General features: G+C 44.7%; 1 protein-coding gene across 1 annotated transcript in view; it reads left to right on the forward strand.

Moving 5' to 3' along the window:
- The window catches only part of COL16A1 (collagen, type XVI, alpha 1), a 213,974-nt gene that overhangs the window by 125,910 nt on the left and 69,791 nt on the right, over positions 1–18,273 (forward strand). The window contains exons 25-31 of the mRNA XM_015408105.1: positions 1,044–1,136; positions 2,459–2,503; positions 6,433–6,468; positions 8,407–8,460; positions 15,212–15,334; positions 15,909–15,944; positions 17,427–17,534. Of these exons, the coding sequence (XP_015263591.1) occupies positions 1,044–1,136; positions 2,459–2,503; positions 6,433–6,468; positions 8,407–8,460; positions 15,212–15,334; positions 15,909–15,944; positions 17,427–17,534 (495 nt within the window). The remainder of the gene's footprint in view (positions 1–1,043; positions 1,137–2,458; positions 2,504–6,432; positions 6,469–8,406; positions 8,461–15,211; positions 15,335–15,908; positions 15,945–17,426; positions 17,535–18,273) is intronic.

Below are 18,273 nucleotides of genomic sequence, written 5' to 3' on the forward strand. Positions count from 1 at the left end.
AGCTGGAGGCACCAAAACAAAGGTTCAGGGCTAAGCACAATTTTAAATGCAAGATTATTTGACCTCTTAAACAAAATGTTTGGCTTTGCACATGAAGAGCTTGGAAGTTGGTGCGCAAATGGTGCTGTATTTTGTGAGAAATAATGCAAGAGTATGAATACCAGCAGCAGCCATTTCAGTGAGCAGTTGCTGATGTGTTCACCGGCTTAGGTGATCAGATTCTCTTTCAGTACACGTGTATGTTTGAACACAGGAGATGGGATTCTTCTCCCAAAGACATCATAAGAGCACTATAAGTGGATGGTGAGTTTAAAACTCAGAGCTGAACTTCATGTAAAGTTCCATCAAGTCGCAGCCAACTTATGGCAAACCCTCATGGGGTTTCCAAGGCAAGAGATGTTCAGAGGTGGTTTGCCATTGCCTGCCTCTGCACTACAGCCATGGTCTTCTTTGGTGGTCTCCCATCCAAGTACTAGGCAGTCCTCAAACAGAGATGCTTCAAGAAGAGATTACATGTGAGATTAACGGAGTTCATTCACAAGTTCAGAACAATAGACCTCCCAGGGCTGAAAGGGGACACAGTATTGTTATCTTACTATAGATGCTAATTTTCTGCCCCAAGCATTTCCCCTCTGTTCTAATCAAGCTGATTACAAAGTGCTTTGTGCCTCTGCATCTTGAATCCCTTCTTTGCAACACCCCTCCCACCTTCTGACTGGGATATTAAGGATTCAAAGACTCCATCCAACTTGTATCTGACAAAGGGAGCTTTGACTCTCAAAAGCTTATGCCCTGAAAATCTTGTTACGTCTCTAAGGTGCTACTGGACTTTAATCTAACTGTTCTGCTCTGTAAAGGGCTACATAGATGGCCCTACAAAAATACTAATACATGATGATAACTTGTAAGCAACTTCCTATGCTTGGGCTCATGTCCCTTGCGACGCTGTCATGCTACTCCTCTATAAGATGCAGTTCTGTTTTCCCTGTTCCTCCTTCCTCAAGAACTATTTTCATTGATAACTGGCTGTCTTTTCCTGTAAGGGTGAGCCATGTCTTTCATGCAGCCCCATGACCCTTGCATCCACATTGGTGTCTCCAGGAAAAGAAGGGCCCAAAGAAGAAGGAGGGCCACCGGTAAGTGTTGGGCCATCTTCCAAGACTGTAGTTAAGAGTTCTACCAAAATCCCCTTTTCTCTGTGTTCCGTTTAGGAGCTCCATAAGAAGATAAGTAGAGCCCTGCTAGATCAGCCCAGTGGTCCATCTAGTCCAGCATCCTGTTTCACACACTGGTCAAGCAGTTCATCTAGAGGGCCAACAAACAGGGCATAGAGCCAAGGCCTCCCCTTGATGTTGCCTTCTAGCATTGATATTCAGAGGGTTGCTGCCTCTGAGTTTGGAGGTTCCCTTTAGTCTCCATGGCTAGTTGCCATTGATGGACCTCTCCTCTATGAATCTAAGCCTCTTTTAAAGACATCTGTGCTCATGGCCGTCACTACATCCACTGGTGGGTAGTGGGAGCATCCAACAGTGGCTAATGGGAGCAAGTGGTATATGTGGGGCTCCTGATATGTTCTGTCACCATTTTGTGTGAATGAAGCAAAGAGCATATTTTCCATGTGCATACAGCTTCGGTACACAGCAGTGGTACCTCAGATTTTTGTGGGTGTGAGTTCATGTAAGCCAAAGCTGTATATACATGTAAAATAATGAGTTGCCCCATTCATACAAAATAACAATATTGGAAGGGTTGCATATAGCATGCACTCCTGTTATGTGGGTATGAATGCCACAACTGAACATCTGAAAAGGGCAAAGGGCTTAGGAGGAGTAGGGAAGGGAGAAAAAGCAGTGCAGGAGTGGGAATGTGTGCTAGCACCCATAGTTTCTAGTCCTCATTGCTGTAAGGGAAATGTCTCAGAATCAATGGGCAACTCCAGTCCACAGGATTAACTAATCATTCCAAGTTTGGTGTAGTGGTTAAGTGCGTGGACTCTAATCTGGGAGAACCAGGTTTGATTTCCCCACTCCTCCACTTGCACCTGCTGGATGACCTTGGACAAGCCATAGTTCTGGCACAGCTGTTCTTGAAAAAGAGCAGTTTCTGTCAGAGATCTCTCAGCACCACCTACCTCAAAGGGTGCCTGTTGTGGGGAGGGGGAGGGAAAGGAGTTTGTAAGCCGCTCTGAGACACCTTTGGGTAGTCGAGGGCAGGGTATAAATCCAATCTCTTCTCTTCTTCTTCAATCTCTCTATTAATAAATAGCAATTCAATTCAGTGACAAGGCTGACGAAGAATTCTGATTAACTCTGCAAACCTGCAGTTCCCAGTTTTGATAGGAAAAACAGTAACAGTTAGCTTTGTTTGAAGGACCAGGAATAGCATCCAGGGCTCCTCCACCCCCCAATCTTTCTGCTGGCTCCTTAATTTATTAAGATGGTTTTTGGTTCTTTTACAGGGCAAATCCGGCCCTCCAGGGCCAGCTGGAATCAAAGGAGAAAAGGTAAGACGGACTTCCAGGTTACCATGGAGACTCCCAAAACCTTAATTTATCCCTGCAAGTAAAAACCAATTAGAGGTCGATGTGAGTTCATCCACATAGAGTTCTCATTTCCCAGTTTGTGGTAGGGGATCCCCCAACTAGGCTTGTGCATTTGGTATAAACTGAACCAAATAAATACCCGAAAAATACGAGAGATCAGTATTTGGCCCCCATATAATTGAGCCCCAAAACAGCCATGTTTTTTGGCTTTTATTTAGGTGCATTCAGCTATACCGATAAGGCATTTAAAGTGATTGCAGTCCCTTTAAATGCCTTCTCCAAGCTGTGCCACTGCTGCTGCAGTGGTACGGCTCAGCAAGTGAACTCAAAAGTCATTTAAAGTTATTGCAATCCCTTTAAATGCCTTCTGAGTTCTCTCCCTGAGTTGCTCTGCCAGCACAACTTGGAGAAGGTATTTAAAGAAACTGAGATCTCTTTAAATGCCTTCTGACTTCACTCCCTGAGTTGCACCGCGGCAGTGGTATTGCTTGGAGAAGACATTTAAAGAGATCTCGGTCTCTTTAAATGCCTTCTCCAAGCCGCACTGCCACTGCGGTGGCACAACTGAGGGACTGAACTCAGAAGGCATTTAAAGAGACCACAGGCTTTTTAAATGCCTTTTTTTACCTCCATTGAATTGGACCCCCCCCCCGTCCGATCTTTTTAAAACTTGGAGGTATAGGGTATAATGGAGCTGAAAAAATTCAGGTTTCCCAAATATTTACCCAAATCCGAATACTAAACGAATACTGGGATTCAGGAATATTGGGAAATAGCAATGTTTTTGGGTCCAGTACACCCGAATTTGGAAAAAAGTTATTTTTGTGCACACCCCTACCCCCAACTCCAGCTCCCATTGCCCTCTGCAATTCTGAGTGGTGGTGGGAGATACAGCATTGTGTGCAGTGCTATGTCACTTACGATAAAAACTCAGAATTGACGTACGGTGGAATTGCTGGAAACTCTATGGCAATTCATAGAGCTATCCTATGTCACTTCTGGGATTTTACTTTAAGTGACATAGTGCTGCAGCTGGCATCATACCCCCCATATCTCCATCCACAACCGTTCCAGTAGTTTCCAGCTATGCATCCATACCGTGTCATCCCCTTTACATGTTTTTACCTCATGTTGCTCTGATCTTTCCCAAACCTGATTTGATATAATCTTTTGGGAAAGACTGCAGTCCAAATACCTTTATTTCCATGTGAACAGGAAGATGTGCATTTTTTGATGGTCCTACCTACACTGGTGCTCTTTTTCTTGCCTCAGCCCCCCCCCCCCCACACACACACCATTTTCCACCTTGGCATCATCAGGCACTTTTTAAAAGGAAAATAGAAGCTGAGAATCTCAAAAATGACGAAATGATCTTGGTCCAAATCCAAGGCAAACCAAGGCAATCCAAGGCAAACCAACATCACAGTAATCCAAGTCTATGCCCCAACCACTGACAAAGAAGAGGCTGAAGTGAACTGGTTCTATGAAGACCTATAACACCTCCTAGAAGTAACACCAAAAAAAGATGTTCTTATCATCACAGGGGACTGGAATGCTAAAGTAGGAAGTCAAAATGTAACTAGAATAATGGACAAGTTTGGCCTTCAAGAACAAAATGAAGCCGGGCAAAGGCTAACAGAGTTTTGTCAAGAGAACACACTGGTCATAGCAAACACTGTCTTCCAGCAACCTTCCAACAACCTACACGTGGACATCACCAGATGGGCAACACCAAAATCAGATGGATTATATCATTTGCAGTCAAGGATGGAGAAGCGCTATACAGTCAATAAAAACAAGACCTGGAGCTGACTGTGGCTCAGATCATGAGCTACTCATTGCAAAATTCAGGCTTAAACTGAAGAAAGTTGGGGAAACCACTCGGCTATTCAGGTTTGACTTCCTGGAGTGTGAAGTCAAATGGGCCTTTTTGCTGCATTACTAACAACAAAGCTAGCGAAGGTGATGGTATCCCAGCTGAGCTATTCAAAGTTTTAAAATATGATGCTGTTAAAGTGCTGCACTCAATATACCAGCAAATTTGGAAAATGCAACAGTGGCCACAGGATTGGAAAAGGTCAGTTTACATTCCAATCCCAAAGAAGGGCAATGCCAAGGAATCTTCAAACTATTGCACAATTGCACTCATTTCACATGCTAGCAAGTTCATGTTCAAGATCCTACAAGTTAGGCTTTAGCAGTATGTGGATAAAGAACTGCCAGAAGTACAAGCGAGGTTTCAAAGAGGTAGAGGAACTAGAGATCAAATTGCCAACATTCGGTGGATTATGGAGAAAGCAAGGGAGTACCAGAAAAACATCTACTTCTGCTTCATTGACTACGTTAAAGCCTTTGATTGTGTGGATCACAACAAACTATGGCAAGTCCTTAAAGAGATGGGAGTACCAGACCACCTCACATGTCCTGAGACCCTCTATAAGGGTCAAGAAGCGACAGTTAGAACCAGATATGGAACAACTGATTGGTTTAGCACTGGAAAAGGAGTATGACAAGGATGTATATTGTCACCCTGCTTATTTAATTTATATGCATCATGCGAAATGCTCACAAAGTAAAATTTTTGCTCACAAGACTCCAGAGCTTAGAGGGAGCATTGCAAGGAAGTGGCCAGGCTGGCAGTGGCCGGGGGAGAGGAGTGGACCCAGCACCCAGCCAATGGCACATGAGTACTCTTGAGTGGCGGTTGATGAGCCAATGGCTGATGGAGCGCACAGCACAGCCAATGGGAGAGCCAGAAAGTGCCAACACGTTGGGCTTATATATATATATATAGATAACCATATTCAATTGCTGCTTAAAATCCAAACTTTCTTGTCTGCACAGCAGCCATCCAGATTTTACTGCGATCCTTCCTAAAACTTCACAGCAAAGCAGGATTGGGAAACTTCATAGAAAAGCCAGGGAAACCACAGGAAGTGCACAAATGCACCATGGTGTTGTGGAGAAGCAAGAAAAAAGCCTACCTCCCAACAGCGATGAACAGGAGACAGATATCCCATGTAGAAATGGCCTGATGGCTGGATGTAGCTTCCTGCAAAGGACTCTGGGAGCTGTAGTTTTACATGGGTGTTTAGAAATCTTGATCCCTCTGCTCAAAAACACATTCCCACAAGTTCCTTTTCAAAGCTCTCTGACAGTGAAACCAACTAAAGATCATTGTGTGTTAAATAATCCCTAGTGTCATGTGATTCCATACTTTCACTCCCATGTTTACACACTTTATGGTCACACACTTATTTCTGGGATGAAATGAGAGAGGCAAGTGCCTCTGGTGGATTCAGATTTTATATGTTTCCGTTTCTATCAGGGTTGCCACCTCTGGGTTGGGAAATACCTGGAAATTTCAAGGGTGGAGCTTGTGGAGGTCAGGGTTTGGGAAGAAGAAGCTCATCAGCAGGGTATAATTCTATAGAATCCACCTTCCAAAGCAGCCATTTTCTCCAGGGGAACTGATCTTCGTCATCTGGAGATCAATTGTAATGGTGTGATATCTCCAGGTGCTTCCTGGAAGTTGGCAACCCTAAGTCCTATCCCACCTTTCTCCCCCCCCCCTATAATATACCATTTTCTCATAAAGAAATCAAAGTGTGTATGTAGTGTCCCATGTAGACAACGACTAAACCCACTTGCTTAACTTCAGCAAGGGTGGCTGCAATCTGAAGAATGCTTTTCTGGGAGTGAGTTATGTTGAATAAAATAGGAATGACTTCTGCATAGACCTGCCTAAGATTACTCCCTACAAAATTCATACACAGATCATGGAAACAGATTAGCTATAGACTTTGTTTTTCAGGACAGCCAAGCATTTAAGAATTACCATTGTTTCTTGTCCTCCTTCAATAACGCACATGTTTTTCTCTGTTCCCTAGGGAGATATTGGACCTGTAGGACTCACAGGAAAACCTGTGAGTATAAGAATGGGGGGGGCAGAGAGGGCAATAGCTCTGTGGGTTCACACCTGTAACTGGATTTTGTGTTCAGAATAGCAGAGGAAGTGGCTGTGTAATCAACACCTTGGAGAGGGACGGTGGCTCAGTGGTAGAGCATCTGCTTAGCATGCAGAAGGTCTCAGGTTCAATCTCCAGCATCTCTAGTTGGAAGGACCAGGTAGCAGATTATGTGAAAGACCCCTACCTTGGAGAGCTGCTGCCAGCCAGAGTAGACAGTACGGACCTTGATGGACCAAGGGTCTGATTAAGTATCAGGTAGCTTCATGTGTTCCGCTTCATAGCAGCAATAACAGCATGTGAAGTTGGTGGGGGAGTTGATGAGTTCATAGTCTTTTGAGACCAGATGGTAGACATAGATCAGATTGTTGATTCCTGTGGTAATAAATAATAATAAATACTGAAAGCTTAAATTAATTCAGATTGAAATATTGCACATGAAACCATGATTTAATTAAACAACCTATGATTTGTAGATCTGACTGAACACAGGCCACTCTGCTAATTTTCATGAGCTGGGATCTGCCAAGCCAGCATCCAAAACCAGGGTTTGAAGATGTTTGACTGAACTTGGCTAGCTTGGATGATGTATGGATACTGACATCCCAGCTTCACCTTGGCTTGCCCCCTTGTGTCACCTTCACACACTCCCTGGCTACAGAGTTAACAGCAGAGGTGACAAACCCAGCATTTGTTGAGGCAAGCTAGGATTTGCATGCTGGTTTCACAAACTATTCACAGTTAAAATCTTGGTGTGAAGGAGCCTAGGTGCCCATTTCTTTGCCTCGTGTGATGTATTCATCTTGTTAGAAATTGTGGATTTGTGCCATGTTATGGTCCTGCATGTTTTAGACCTCAGGATTATTTTTATTCCTTTTAAGGTTATTTCAAGTTTAAAGAAATTACCACTCAATGCTTTTCAATGCACTACAGTGTGTCTGTCTCCTCCCAGTCCAAATAGGTTCAGCTGTTGCTTTTAAATAAAGATGGCAAGATATCTCAGAAATTTGGCCCACACTACTGATCTCTCATGTAGGGTGGTTTCAGATCCTTCTCGGCTATAGATCTCACATCCTGTTTGGTTTGTCCCCATCTTTAACAGACGGGCAGGTGGGCATTTGCCTATATCCTCCCCTTCAGCCTCCCTGTTTACCAAAGGTTACAAGCAAGGTATTTGCATCTCTCTCACCTGCCATCTGTCATGAGAGTTGGGTAAGATGTAGTCTCTGCCTTCATTCCCTCCCACCCCAGTTTGCAAAGTCTGCCATCACAGAATACAAGCAAAATGCTTGTCCTGGAAGACAGGTGGGTGCAGTGACAGAGCAGAGAATGTAATAGTAGCAGACATGTCCCAGTTCTTCATAAATGGAATCAAGGAAAGTCTCCCCAAGCCAGCTAGGATATGCAATCATTAGCAGAAAGTGGAAATATCATGCACAGAAGCACCTATTTGGAAGATCCACTTTACTGGGAACATCTGCCAACTCTTCTGGTTAAAACACTCCTCTGCCACTTCTCTGCTGAGCTTCTCTTTTTCCCTTGCTATCTGCCCTTTGCTTTATGCAAGTCTGAAAAGTAGACAAGACAAGAAGCTGGTACAAATTATTGTGAACATTTCAAAGGTTTCCAGAAGCTGTGAATTATTACATCACATTTGGTACAGTAATATGGTAGAGAAGAGGGAATTCAGTTGACATCTTTCTTGGTTAATACCTGAATGCACATGTCTAATACCTATTTTACACAAACAGTCAATCAAACAGGAACCAAAATAAGCATTCTGTGATGCATCTCTGTGCTGCAACACTGGTCTTGGGAAGACCCCCCGGATCCCCCCATGAACACACACATTTATATTCCAAACTCTGCGGGAACTGACTCCTTGTTTATTTTTAGGGCAGTCGAGGCAGCAAAGGGGACGGTGGAGATACAGGAGCCAAAGGCGAGAAGGTGAGTCAGCTCAGCATCAGAGGATGAAAAGGGCTTGTGTGACCTCTTCATATCCATGAAAAAGCCAGTGTGCCATAATTGTGCTTGCTAAATGATGGGGAGACTAGGGTTCCAATTCCTGCTTTCCTAGGAAGCTCACTGAGTGACCGTGGGTGAGGTTAATCAGCCTCACAGCATCAAATGGGGGCAAAAACCATGTATGCTGCCACCAGCTCCCCGAAAGATGCCTGTTCTAAAAGATGGGCTAGCTAACCAGTTAAGCCAACCAGTAGTCACCAGAAGTTTCATCTACAGCAGCCACCTTAAGGCAGAAGGGAACCAGACTGCCTATAGCGAAACATTGCTGTCCTCTCTTTTTTAACCTCTGGTTGGCCTTACCTTCCTCAGAAACCAATAAGTGGCCACCTCAAACTGCTAAAAGGCAGCCCATCTGTTGGGAGGCATCTGGAGTTCAGTAATATCATCGGGGTATGGAACTTAGGCTTGGACAGACAAAATTTACTGTAGCGTTCGGCAGTCTGCATTCGAAGACAGACATAGCAGATGGTGTTTCAATGCACTTTTGTTGATCGTGGGGTGGGGGGGACCATTTTAAAGTCCATTTTTAAGTTTTGATGAACAGAAGCTATTGAGGAAGAATCAGCATGGATTCTGTAAGGGAAGATCTTGTCTCACTAACCTGTTAAAGTGCTCTGAAGGGGTGAATAAACATGTGGGCAAGGGTGACCCAATAGATGTTGTTTACCTAGACTTCCAGAAAGGAGTGGTGGGAGATATTTTTTTAAATGCAGCCTCCTGTACTTAAACAGGTGATAAAGGGTAGCTCTAGGATTCATTTCTGGGTGGTGCTAGGCAATTCCTAGAGCTACCCTTTGTCACTTTTGGAAAGAACTCCTGGTAGATGCACAAGGCTGCATTTTTCCTCTTGCGTTACTGTGCCTTCCCCATAACCCTCTGACCAGTTGACAGGCACTACCGGGCAACCCTAGAAGACAGGGAGTACTTTGGTTTGTGGCAGGCCCAGCATGCTTACTCTTGATCCCCCTCCATGGTTATTGACTTGCCTCTACATGTGGCTTGTGTATGTGACTCCTAATACACTGTAAAGGGACAGAATTTATTTTTGCCATACTCACTCATAAGAAAATAAGAGAAGAAGAAGAGATTGGATTTATACCCCACCTTTCACTACCCAAAGGAGTCTCAGAGTGGCTTACAAACTCCTTTCCCTTCCCCTCCCCACAACAGACACCCTGTGAGGTAGGTGGGGCTGAGAGAGCTCTTGACAGAAACTGCTCTTTTTCAAGGACAGCTCTTATCAGAACTATGGCTTGCCCAAGGTCATCCAGCAGGTGTAAATGGAGGACTGGGGAATCAAAACCGGTTCTCCCAGATTAGAGTCCGCGCACTTAACCACTACATCAAGAAGCCAAGTTGGATCAGGCCAATGGCCCATCCAGTCCAACACTCCGTTTCGCACAGTGGCTAAAACCCAGGTGCCACCAGCAGGGCCCGAACTCCAGAAGCCCTCCAGTGTTGCCCCACAAGCACCAAGAATACAAAGCATCACTGCCCCAGATAGAGCATTCCATCTCTAAGTAAAGGGAAAGGTTTCCCTAGCTCGAAAGCCAGTCAAATTCGACTCTAGGGATGTGGTGCTCATCTCCATTTCCAAGCCAAAGAGCCAGCGCTGTCCAGAGACATTTCCGTGGTCATGTGGCTGGCATGACTAGACAGCAAGGCGCACAGAACACTGTTACCTTCCCACCAAAGCGGTACCTATTTATCTACTTGCAATTTCTTGCTTTTGAACTGTAAGGTTGGCAGGAGCTGGGACCAGAGATGGGAGCTTACTCCATCTTGCGGCACTTGGGTCTCGAACTGCTGAACTAACTACCTTTCAGCATTGGATTTCCTGGTGGCCTTGGCTGGAGGCAACCACTGCTGTGCGGGCATCTCTGGCTTATTGGATTTGGCTTGGCCTGAGTCCCACTGTGCATGTGGCCTTTGACCTGGGTTGCTGTCCCCTTCTTCTGCAGGCAGGGGGATTAATTCAATTTATCTTATGTGTGGCTGAGAGGAAGGGTGGAGCTCAAAGCATCAAGCCACTTCACGTTTTTACCCTTGGGCTCAGGCTTACAGCATCGGTGGTGGGAGCCGGCTGGGGAAGGGGTATGCCCCCCTCCAGGCAGTGTCAGCCAACAGGACCTGGGGCCCTACTGCCTACCCACATTCATCTGAACATGAGCAAAGTAACTATGTGTGGGGGAACTGCACAGACAAAGTGTAGGCTCCGTCCCTGGCTTTTGCTGTAGCCAGGTACAGACTCTCCCCCCCCCCGCATTGACTCACTGTGTGGGGAGCAAGAGCCTAGTTCTCTGCAGTGTGACTATGTAGAGGAAGTGGCCGCATGCACACCTCCTTTCCATGATCAGCAGTGTCCTCAAAGCAGCATCACTGTTCATGGGGAGGGTGGGTGTGCATGACCACTTCCTCTGCACAATCACACTCTGCAGACAGCCAGGCAATCACACAGAGGTTTGAGAGTGGGGTTATCTTCTGGACCACCTCTCTCAGTATGCCCCTGGAAGAGGACTACACTCTGGGAATAAGAACCTTCTGGTGGTCCCCGGCCCGAGAGAGATCCAACTGTGGTGGAACTCTCAGCCGAAGAGCATCTACACCCTACAGGATTCATTGTCATTCCATAGGGCATGTCAGGCAGAGATGTTCTGCCAGGCATTTGGTTGAGGACTGCGATAGTCTGGCACTTTGATATCCCCACCTCCCCTTCACCCATCCACATCCCCTCCACCCAGGGGGCTGGTAGGACCTGAAATTCTTTCTGCTATCTTGGATAACATGTTGGTACATTGTTGATGTTTTTAAGTATTTTAACATTGTTCTTAAGGTGTGGCCTCAAGGTGTGGCATTGTCTGCATCAGGCTTGTATTGGATTCTGATTGGCTGTAGCAGCCAATTTACAGCAACCTCATAAGGTTTTCAAGGCAAGAGATGGATGCAGGTGGCTTGCCATTGCTTGCCTCTGCATAACAACCCTGGGCTTCTTTAGTGGTCTCCCACCCAAGTATTAACCAGGGCCAATGCTGCTTAGCTTCTGAGATCTGATGACACTGGGCTAGCCTGGGCCCTCCACGTCAGGGCAAGTCTGATTGGCTAGCATCCATGTAATCAGAACATACCACAGATGCTTTAATTTTTGTTGATTGCACTTTCCACTACCACCTGTGTGCCTGAAGCATACAGGAGGGGCAAAGCTGAGACCAGCATTTGACTGGTATAGAGATCCACTAATAACACAAGTTGCAAAACTGGGTTCACACTTCAGGCTGAGAGCTTGATGCAGTATTAAGAATTTAATCCCCGCTCCCTTTTGCACACAGCTCATAAAAATAAACCACGTTTAAGCCAGGCAGTCATGCTGAAGATTCTGGAGGCACTCCTTGGTAGGCATAGGAAACTGCAAAGGGTCATAATGCTGATGGCCACCATTCTGTGTTGTGTATTTCTGTGATATTATCTCTCTTTAGTGATATAAATTTTGTACCTCTTCCACCTCCCAACACAACTAACCACAAAAAGAGAGGTAAGATAAGCAGAGATAAATGACAGATGGATAGAAAGACATTCCCGCTTCCATGTTTCCTTTTGTGTTCTCCCCTCTAGCTTTCTTAGGCCACCCATGGCAAAGCCTCAGGGAGGGTTCTTATCTGGAGAGTTCTGGAGATAAGAACTCTAACGTTTTGCAGGGAGTGGCACTGAAGATAGATAACATTAACTCACATGTAAGTACAGAAACGAAAACCTCAGGGTGCATAAAACATGGATTCCAATGTCTCTACACTAATGCGCAGAGTATGGGAAACAAGCAGGAGGAACTTGAAGTCCTAATACAGGAAGGGGACTATGACCCAATAGGCATTACTGAAACTTGGCAGGATGACACTCGCAATTGGAATATTAGGATTGAGGGGTATAACTTATTTAAAAGGGTCAGACAAATAAAGAAGGGTGGAGGAGTTGCATTATATGTAAAGGAGGTATATACTTGTGAGGAAATACGTGAATCTGAACATGAAAGTCCAGTTGAGAGTCTCTGCGTAAAAATAAAAGGAGTAAGAAATAATAGCGATATTATGGTGGGGGTCTGCTATAGACCACCAAGCCAGGCAGAGGATGTGGATGAGACACTCCTAGAACAGATTACAAAGTTCTCAAAGAGACGAGACACAATGGTCGTGGTAGATTTAAATTACTCGGATATTTATTTATTTTATTTATTTATTTATTTATACTTTACATTTGCTATACCGCCTTAACCCCTAGGGGTCTCTGGGCGGTTTTTACATTTGTTGTGGTTCTAGGAACCTTTCTTTCCTAACTTGGGCCACAAGTGATAGGGTGGGGAAACCTACCAGCACCCTAGTTGGAGCGTCTTGTTGTTTCTCCGGCGAGGCTTGTTCCGGCGATCTCTTCTGGCACACCTCCAGCGACTGCCGACTGGCGACTGCCGAAGTCCAACTTTGCTAAAAGTGAAAGGTCCAATAAATTCCTGACTTGTCTTGCTGACAACTTCATTTTCCAGAAAGTGGAGAGGGAAACAAGGGGATCTGCTAGCTTAGATTTGATTCTTACCAACAGAGGAGAACTGGTTGACAAGGTGGAAGTAGTGGGCACCCTAGGTAATAGTGACCATGTCATTTTGGCATTTACAGTCTTGGGGAAGGTAAAAGCTGTACATATTCAGCCATATAGGCTGGACTTCAGGAAAGCAAATTTTGACAAACTTAAAGTTATGCTGGGTAGAATCCCATGGTCAGAAATACTTAAGGAGAGCTCAAGAGGGATGAGAGTTGTTATTGCATTTCTATAAACTACGAAGAAACAAGGAGGGGTAACTACAAACTACAGGAGACAGCAAAGAAAACCACCAAAAACCCAAGAGGTGGTGGTGATACACTGCTTACAAAATTAGCTTTAAGACAATTAAGATTTGTTAACATTGAAGGTGATCAAAAAGTGCATCGTTTCTCTTATATCCATTCCAGCTAATCAGACTATTCAAAGAGACAAACAAGAGCATAACTAATTTTCACCAGTGCAAACATCAGGAAACATCAGCATCTCATTTTTAAAAATGTTGTTCCCCCCAATTGGTAACCGCCCCCCCCCTTAAAACCGGGACTTCTTCAATCATATATATGATATCTCATCTCCCTTTCCTTTATTACAATCTTTATCTTCTTCTCCTAGTGGTCCATATTATTATGGCAAGTCTAACCAGCCTTAAAAACAGTGTCAGTTCTTTCCTTTTAGGGCCTAATTTTCTTCTGGAGAGTCTGTCCATACTTACCGGGCAAATTTTCTTCTTTATGTAGATTGGGTATAAGTTCCTTTGCTTTACTTTGCTTTCAATCTGCAACCGGTCCCAAAACATCATTTATAGCTTATTGAGGATTCTCCTGTCTTCATAACGCTTGTCTTTGGAATCATGTAGTAGATTGTCGATTATTGGCTCTGTTCTTTATCTTTTTTTTTGTGCCATAACAGTTCACATTTTGGTAAAGTCTGTGGTATTCAGGTCACCTGATCTGACCAGCCTCTCCTGAAGGAAGTTTAAATTCCATCTCAGTCTTTCTCTGCTTTCAGTCACTATTTTCGGGGATGTTTACTTTTCTTTTCTTTTTTGCAAAAGTCCCAAATGTTTGCCTTTTGCTTGGGTGCTTCTTGTAGGCTCTTTAATACAGTCCATACTGCTTATAGCCCTCCTGAGGATGCTCTGAATTTGCTTTGTTGGCAGGGGGGAGAGTTCCCTCCCCCCCACTTAGTAGGGGAGGACTGCAAGTCATCGCTGTGATGTTTTGTTTCAACTTTACTCACTCTTCATATGTAGATCAAGTAGATCTCGCCAACAGGTATGCTTATTTACTGCCCAACCTCCACTCACTTGATGAGGTGTACGTAGCTTAATCCTCGCAAGAACACAGCGGAGAGACCATCAGGGCAAAGGAACACCTCAATCCCCTGGCAGCGTGCTGCGGGAGAGGCGACCCTCAGCACCACATCACAAGGATCCCCGGGGAGTGCGCACATTCGCACCCCCTCTCGAACCACTGGTTTGCAGGTCACATCCCTGGGAGCCTCCAGGAGACACAGCCGCCATTAGCTCACCAAAAGCCCGCCCCCCCCAGGATGGGAGGTTTTAAAAAGTAAAATAGTGAAGGCACAATCACAAACAATTCCTATGAGAAGGAAAAATGGAAGGAGCCTAAAGAATCTGAGGTGGCTCCATAAACAGCTTTCTAAAGACTTTTGTTATTCAGTCACACAGTCAAGTCCGACTCTTTGTGACCCCATGGACCACATCACACCAGGCCATCCTGTCTTCCGTCATACTCATGGACATGTTTTTAAATATTTGGAAACTTTTTATAGATGCTTATTTATAGACTTGCCACCACTGTTGCAATATTTTGTTTTTGTTTTTAATTTCTTTTTATTAGGGGTAATTAAAAATTAATTCATCTTTTTTTAAAAAATAACTGGGTTTGCAGAAGTCAAGCAAGATAAAAGACAGTCCAACTTCAAGCAGCTGGAGAACCGCTGCCTTGGGGAAATTCTTTTTAACACTACCACATGTCTTGGGCCCCTTCTACAACACTTCTCTGCCTTCTGCCTCCTGATTTGTTGTCTTCTTTTAAATGTCAATCCATATTCCATCCTCTTGCAGGGAGAACCTTGTGATCAGTGCTCTTCTTCTCTTGAAGGGGGGAAGACAGTGGTTGCCATTCCAGGTCCTCCGGGAAAGAAGGGAGAGCCAGCGCTTCCTGGAACTGGGATTCCTGGAAAACCAGTGAGTGTACCTTTGAGCTGTGCCTCAGTTTATTATTTAATTATGTCACTTGTAGCCTTCCCTACTCACTGAGACTCAAAGCAGATTGCACAATTAAAAACCATGCAGTAGGAGCCGTTTCATACATTTAACAGTGAAGCTGGAACACAAAATTAGAGAACTGAGAGCAGTATTGTACCTATGCATGCTGGAGAATGATGCAGTAAAATGATATCCACTGGAAACAGGGAAGGGCTGGGGATGTGACTAGGGGTGGGGCTGCAGGGAAGATGGTTCCAGCCTACTAAGCAAGGAGGTTTTAATCACATTGTGCAGCACACATCTCTTAAACGAGACACATTGGTGTGGATGTTCAGCATCAGAGTTGAGTGGCAGAAGAGCATGGGGAGCAAATGGGGAGCTGATCTGGTTGTCTTCTTAGGCCACTTGTAACAACCAATCTGTAAACAGGGTTCCTCCGCAGTGGGAGCAGGGAAGCAAGTGCAGTCAATGGGCTTGGGCTCAACTGCTTTTGTTCCATGTTGTTTGTTTTGCTTTATTTTTATATGTTGTTTGTTTCGCTTTTTTTTTTAAGGGGAAACCTGGAGAACCTGGAATGAAAGGACAGAAGGTGAGAAAACGGGTTGAGGAAGCCCATGAAATTACACAGCCCAAAGGAGGTTGTCAGAGGACAGTTCCTGAGAGTATCATGGGACCCAACAACAGCCCCACCATTCTCACTTTGTATAGAGTGCTCAGAAAAGTCATAGGTGGTGCAAAGAATTCTGGCTTTGCATGCCTCACCTCTTCCTGGTGAAGGGAACCTGTTGAGACTGCTCTGCCCGTGGCAACACAAAATCATGGAACCAGCACTAGACGCAGCAGGTCTGTGACTCAAGACACATGTCTTACTCTTGAGCAAAACATGTTATCAGGAAATTGGACATGTCCTATCATCCCCTCTGCTGGTATATCTCATGCTATGTTTACCAAAGTTCTGAAGTTAAATTCTTTCCCAGCTACACATTTTTTGGCAGAATGCATTGAGGAACAGCTCTACAATTCTTTCCTTTCAGGACATGGTCACCTGCACAATAGTAAATAGTGTTCCTAAAGTATGGCCACTTACTGTTTACAGTTTTTCTCCTGCAAAACAAAACCACTGGGGTATAAAACATACCCAGAAAAATCAATTGATTTTGTCAACTGACCTTTGCAAACATAACATATTAAGAACATAAGAAGCCCCCTGTTGTTTCCAGAGCCCGGACACCAAGTCTACCCTCCAGTGAAAACTCTTAAGAATTCTATAGAAGAAAAATATTCAGGGGCACAGCTTATCATGGAGAGCCAAGAAAAGCCCCTGCAGAAATTCCCTTTATTGAGTTCGTCAGTGTACAGGATTCCTGCTTCTTTCCAGTCTGAACCACAGCAACAACCACTACTGGCAAAAAGAGCACCACAGCTTCTTGTTGCCTAGCAATTGCCCTTGGAAGGAAATGAACACCCATTTGCTAGCAACCATATCTTAGAGGGGCTGTTATCTCTTGCAACCTTTTATTTCTTTGGTTTTAAAAAATACTTTTATACATGAGCTGTAGCAAATACTAGAAAGAACATATTCCAGGAAGAAATAAAATGTTCTGCCCTTGGAGAAGAACCACCAGTTTTGTGTTGCCTGGCAACTACCAGTAATATAGCCTTCCAGGTTTCTTAGCAACGAGCACCAAGTAGGCACAAGTAGGCACAACTTCACCACTAGGAAATGGGAAGTTGACTAAACACAACAGCAGAACAGTGCCACAAGCAGAAAGGCACACACACAGGATAACAGTCTTGGTTGGAGCCATTGCTGTGTTGCTGAATATCTTCTGTGTAAAGCTTCGACTTAACCTTGGGAGGACTGGCAAAGAGGCTGGGGAACTTCCCCATTTCTAGCTGGTACCTATGAAAGCACCCTCTCCTGGCCACTAGAAGTGCAGCTGGGCTCTTTATCCCATCTTTCCATTGTGCTGTATCAGCCATCAAAGGTGCTGGCTCCTTAGTGGGTAGAAGAGGCCACACTCAGGAGGAATCTCTCTGTCTCATCAGATCTGTCTGTTGTCCTTTCTAGGGTGCCACAGGAAACTCGGGTGATCCTGGTATACCAGGTGCAGCAGGAGTGCCTGGCCTTGCGGGTGAGCCAGGAATCAGAGGGCCAGCAGGGACCAAAGGTGAAAAAGTGAGTGGCTTTTTGTGGTGCAGTGCCAGGATGCAACCAACCAAATCAGGACTACTAATACATTTCCAGGCTTTTTAAAGATGTGCAACCAGACACAAAATGTGCAGCTCCAAAAAGAACATTTGTGCAGTCCAAAAATGCAAGTTTGGAGGATTTTCTCCCACTATATGTAGGGTTCAGGAAGTCATAGAATTTGACTCTAAGGGAGCAATTCTAAGCAGGTCTACTAGAATCAATCTATCTAATGGGACTTACTCCCGGGAAAGTGTTCTTTGGATTGTACCGCAAGTTACAAAGCAAGAAAGATGGACAGGTAAATTGCAGAGGAGTGTGCTATAGATGTGAATGATAATTGCATGCCATTGTGTGTATGTTCCAAACATTCCTTTTTATTTATTTATTTATTTATTTATTTGATTTTTATCCCGCCCTCCCGCCGAAGGGATGGTTACTTTTAACTGTTCTCCCATCTTGACTTCACCCAGCAGTTGGACTATCCTAGTGTCTCTCTCCTTTTTCCTTAAAAAGTGATGTCTGCATCTGGTCCACACATTACTCACCATCATTTGCATGTCTGAGTGGCACCACAGCAGTGACAGGGCCCCCTCCTCCTGTATCTTGGCAATATGGTCCAGTCATATTACAAGCTGTTTTGGTGACCCATCGGGCCTGCTTACCCAGTGTGGGAAAGCAGTGTGGGAAAGCAGGGGACAATAAAGCAGGTAGAACCTGAATGCCA

This window comes from Gekko japonicus, unplaced genomic scaffold (genome assembly GCF_001447785.1).
Source record: "Gekko japonicus isolate JY-2015 unplaced genomic scaffold, Gekko_japonicus_V1.1 scaffold36, whole genome shotgun sequence".
Lineage (NCBI taxonomy): Eukaryota > Metazoa > Chordata > Lepidosauria > Squamata > Gekkonidae > Gekko > Gekko japonicus.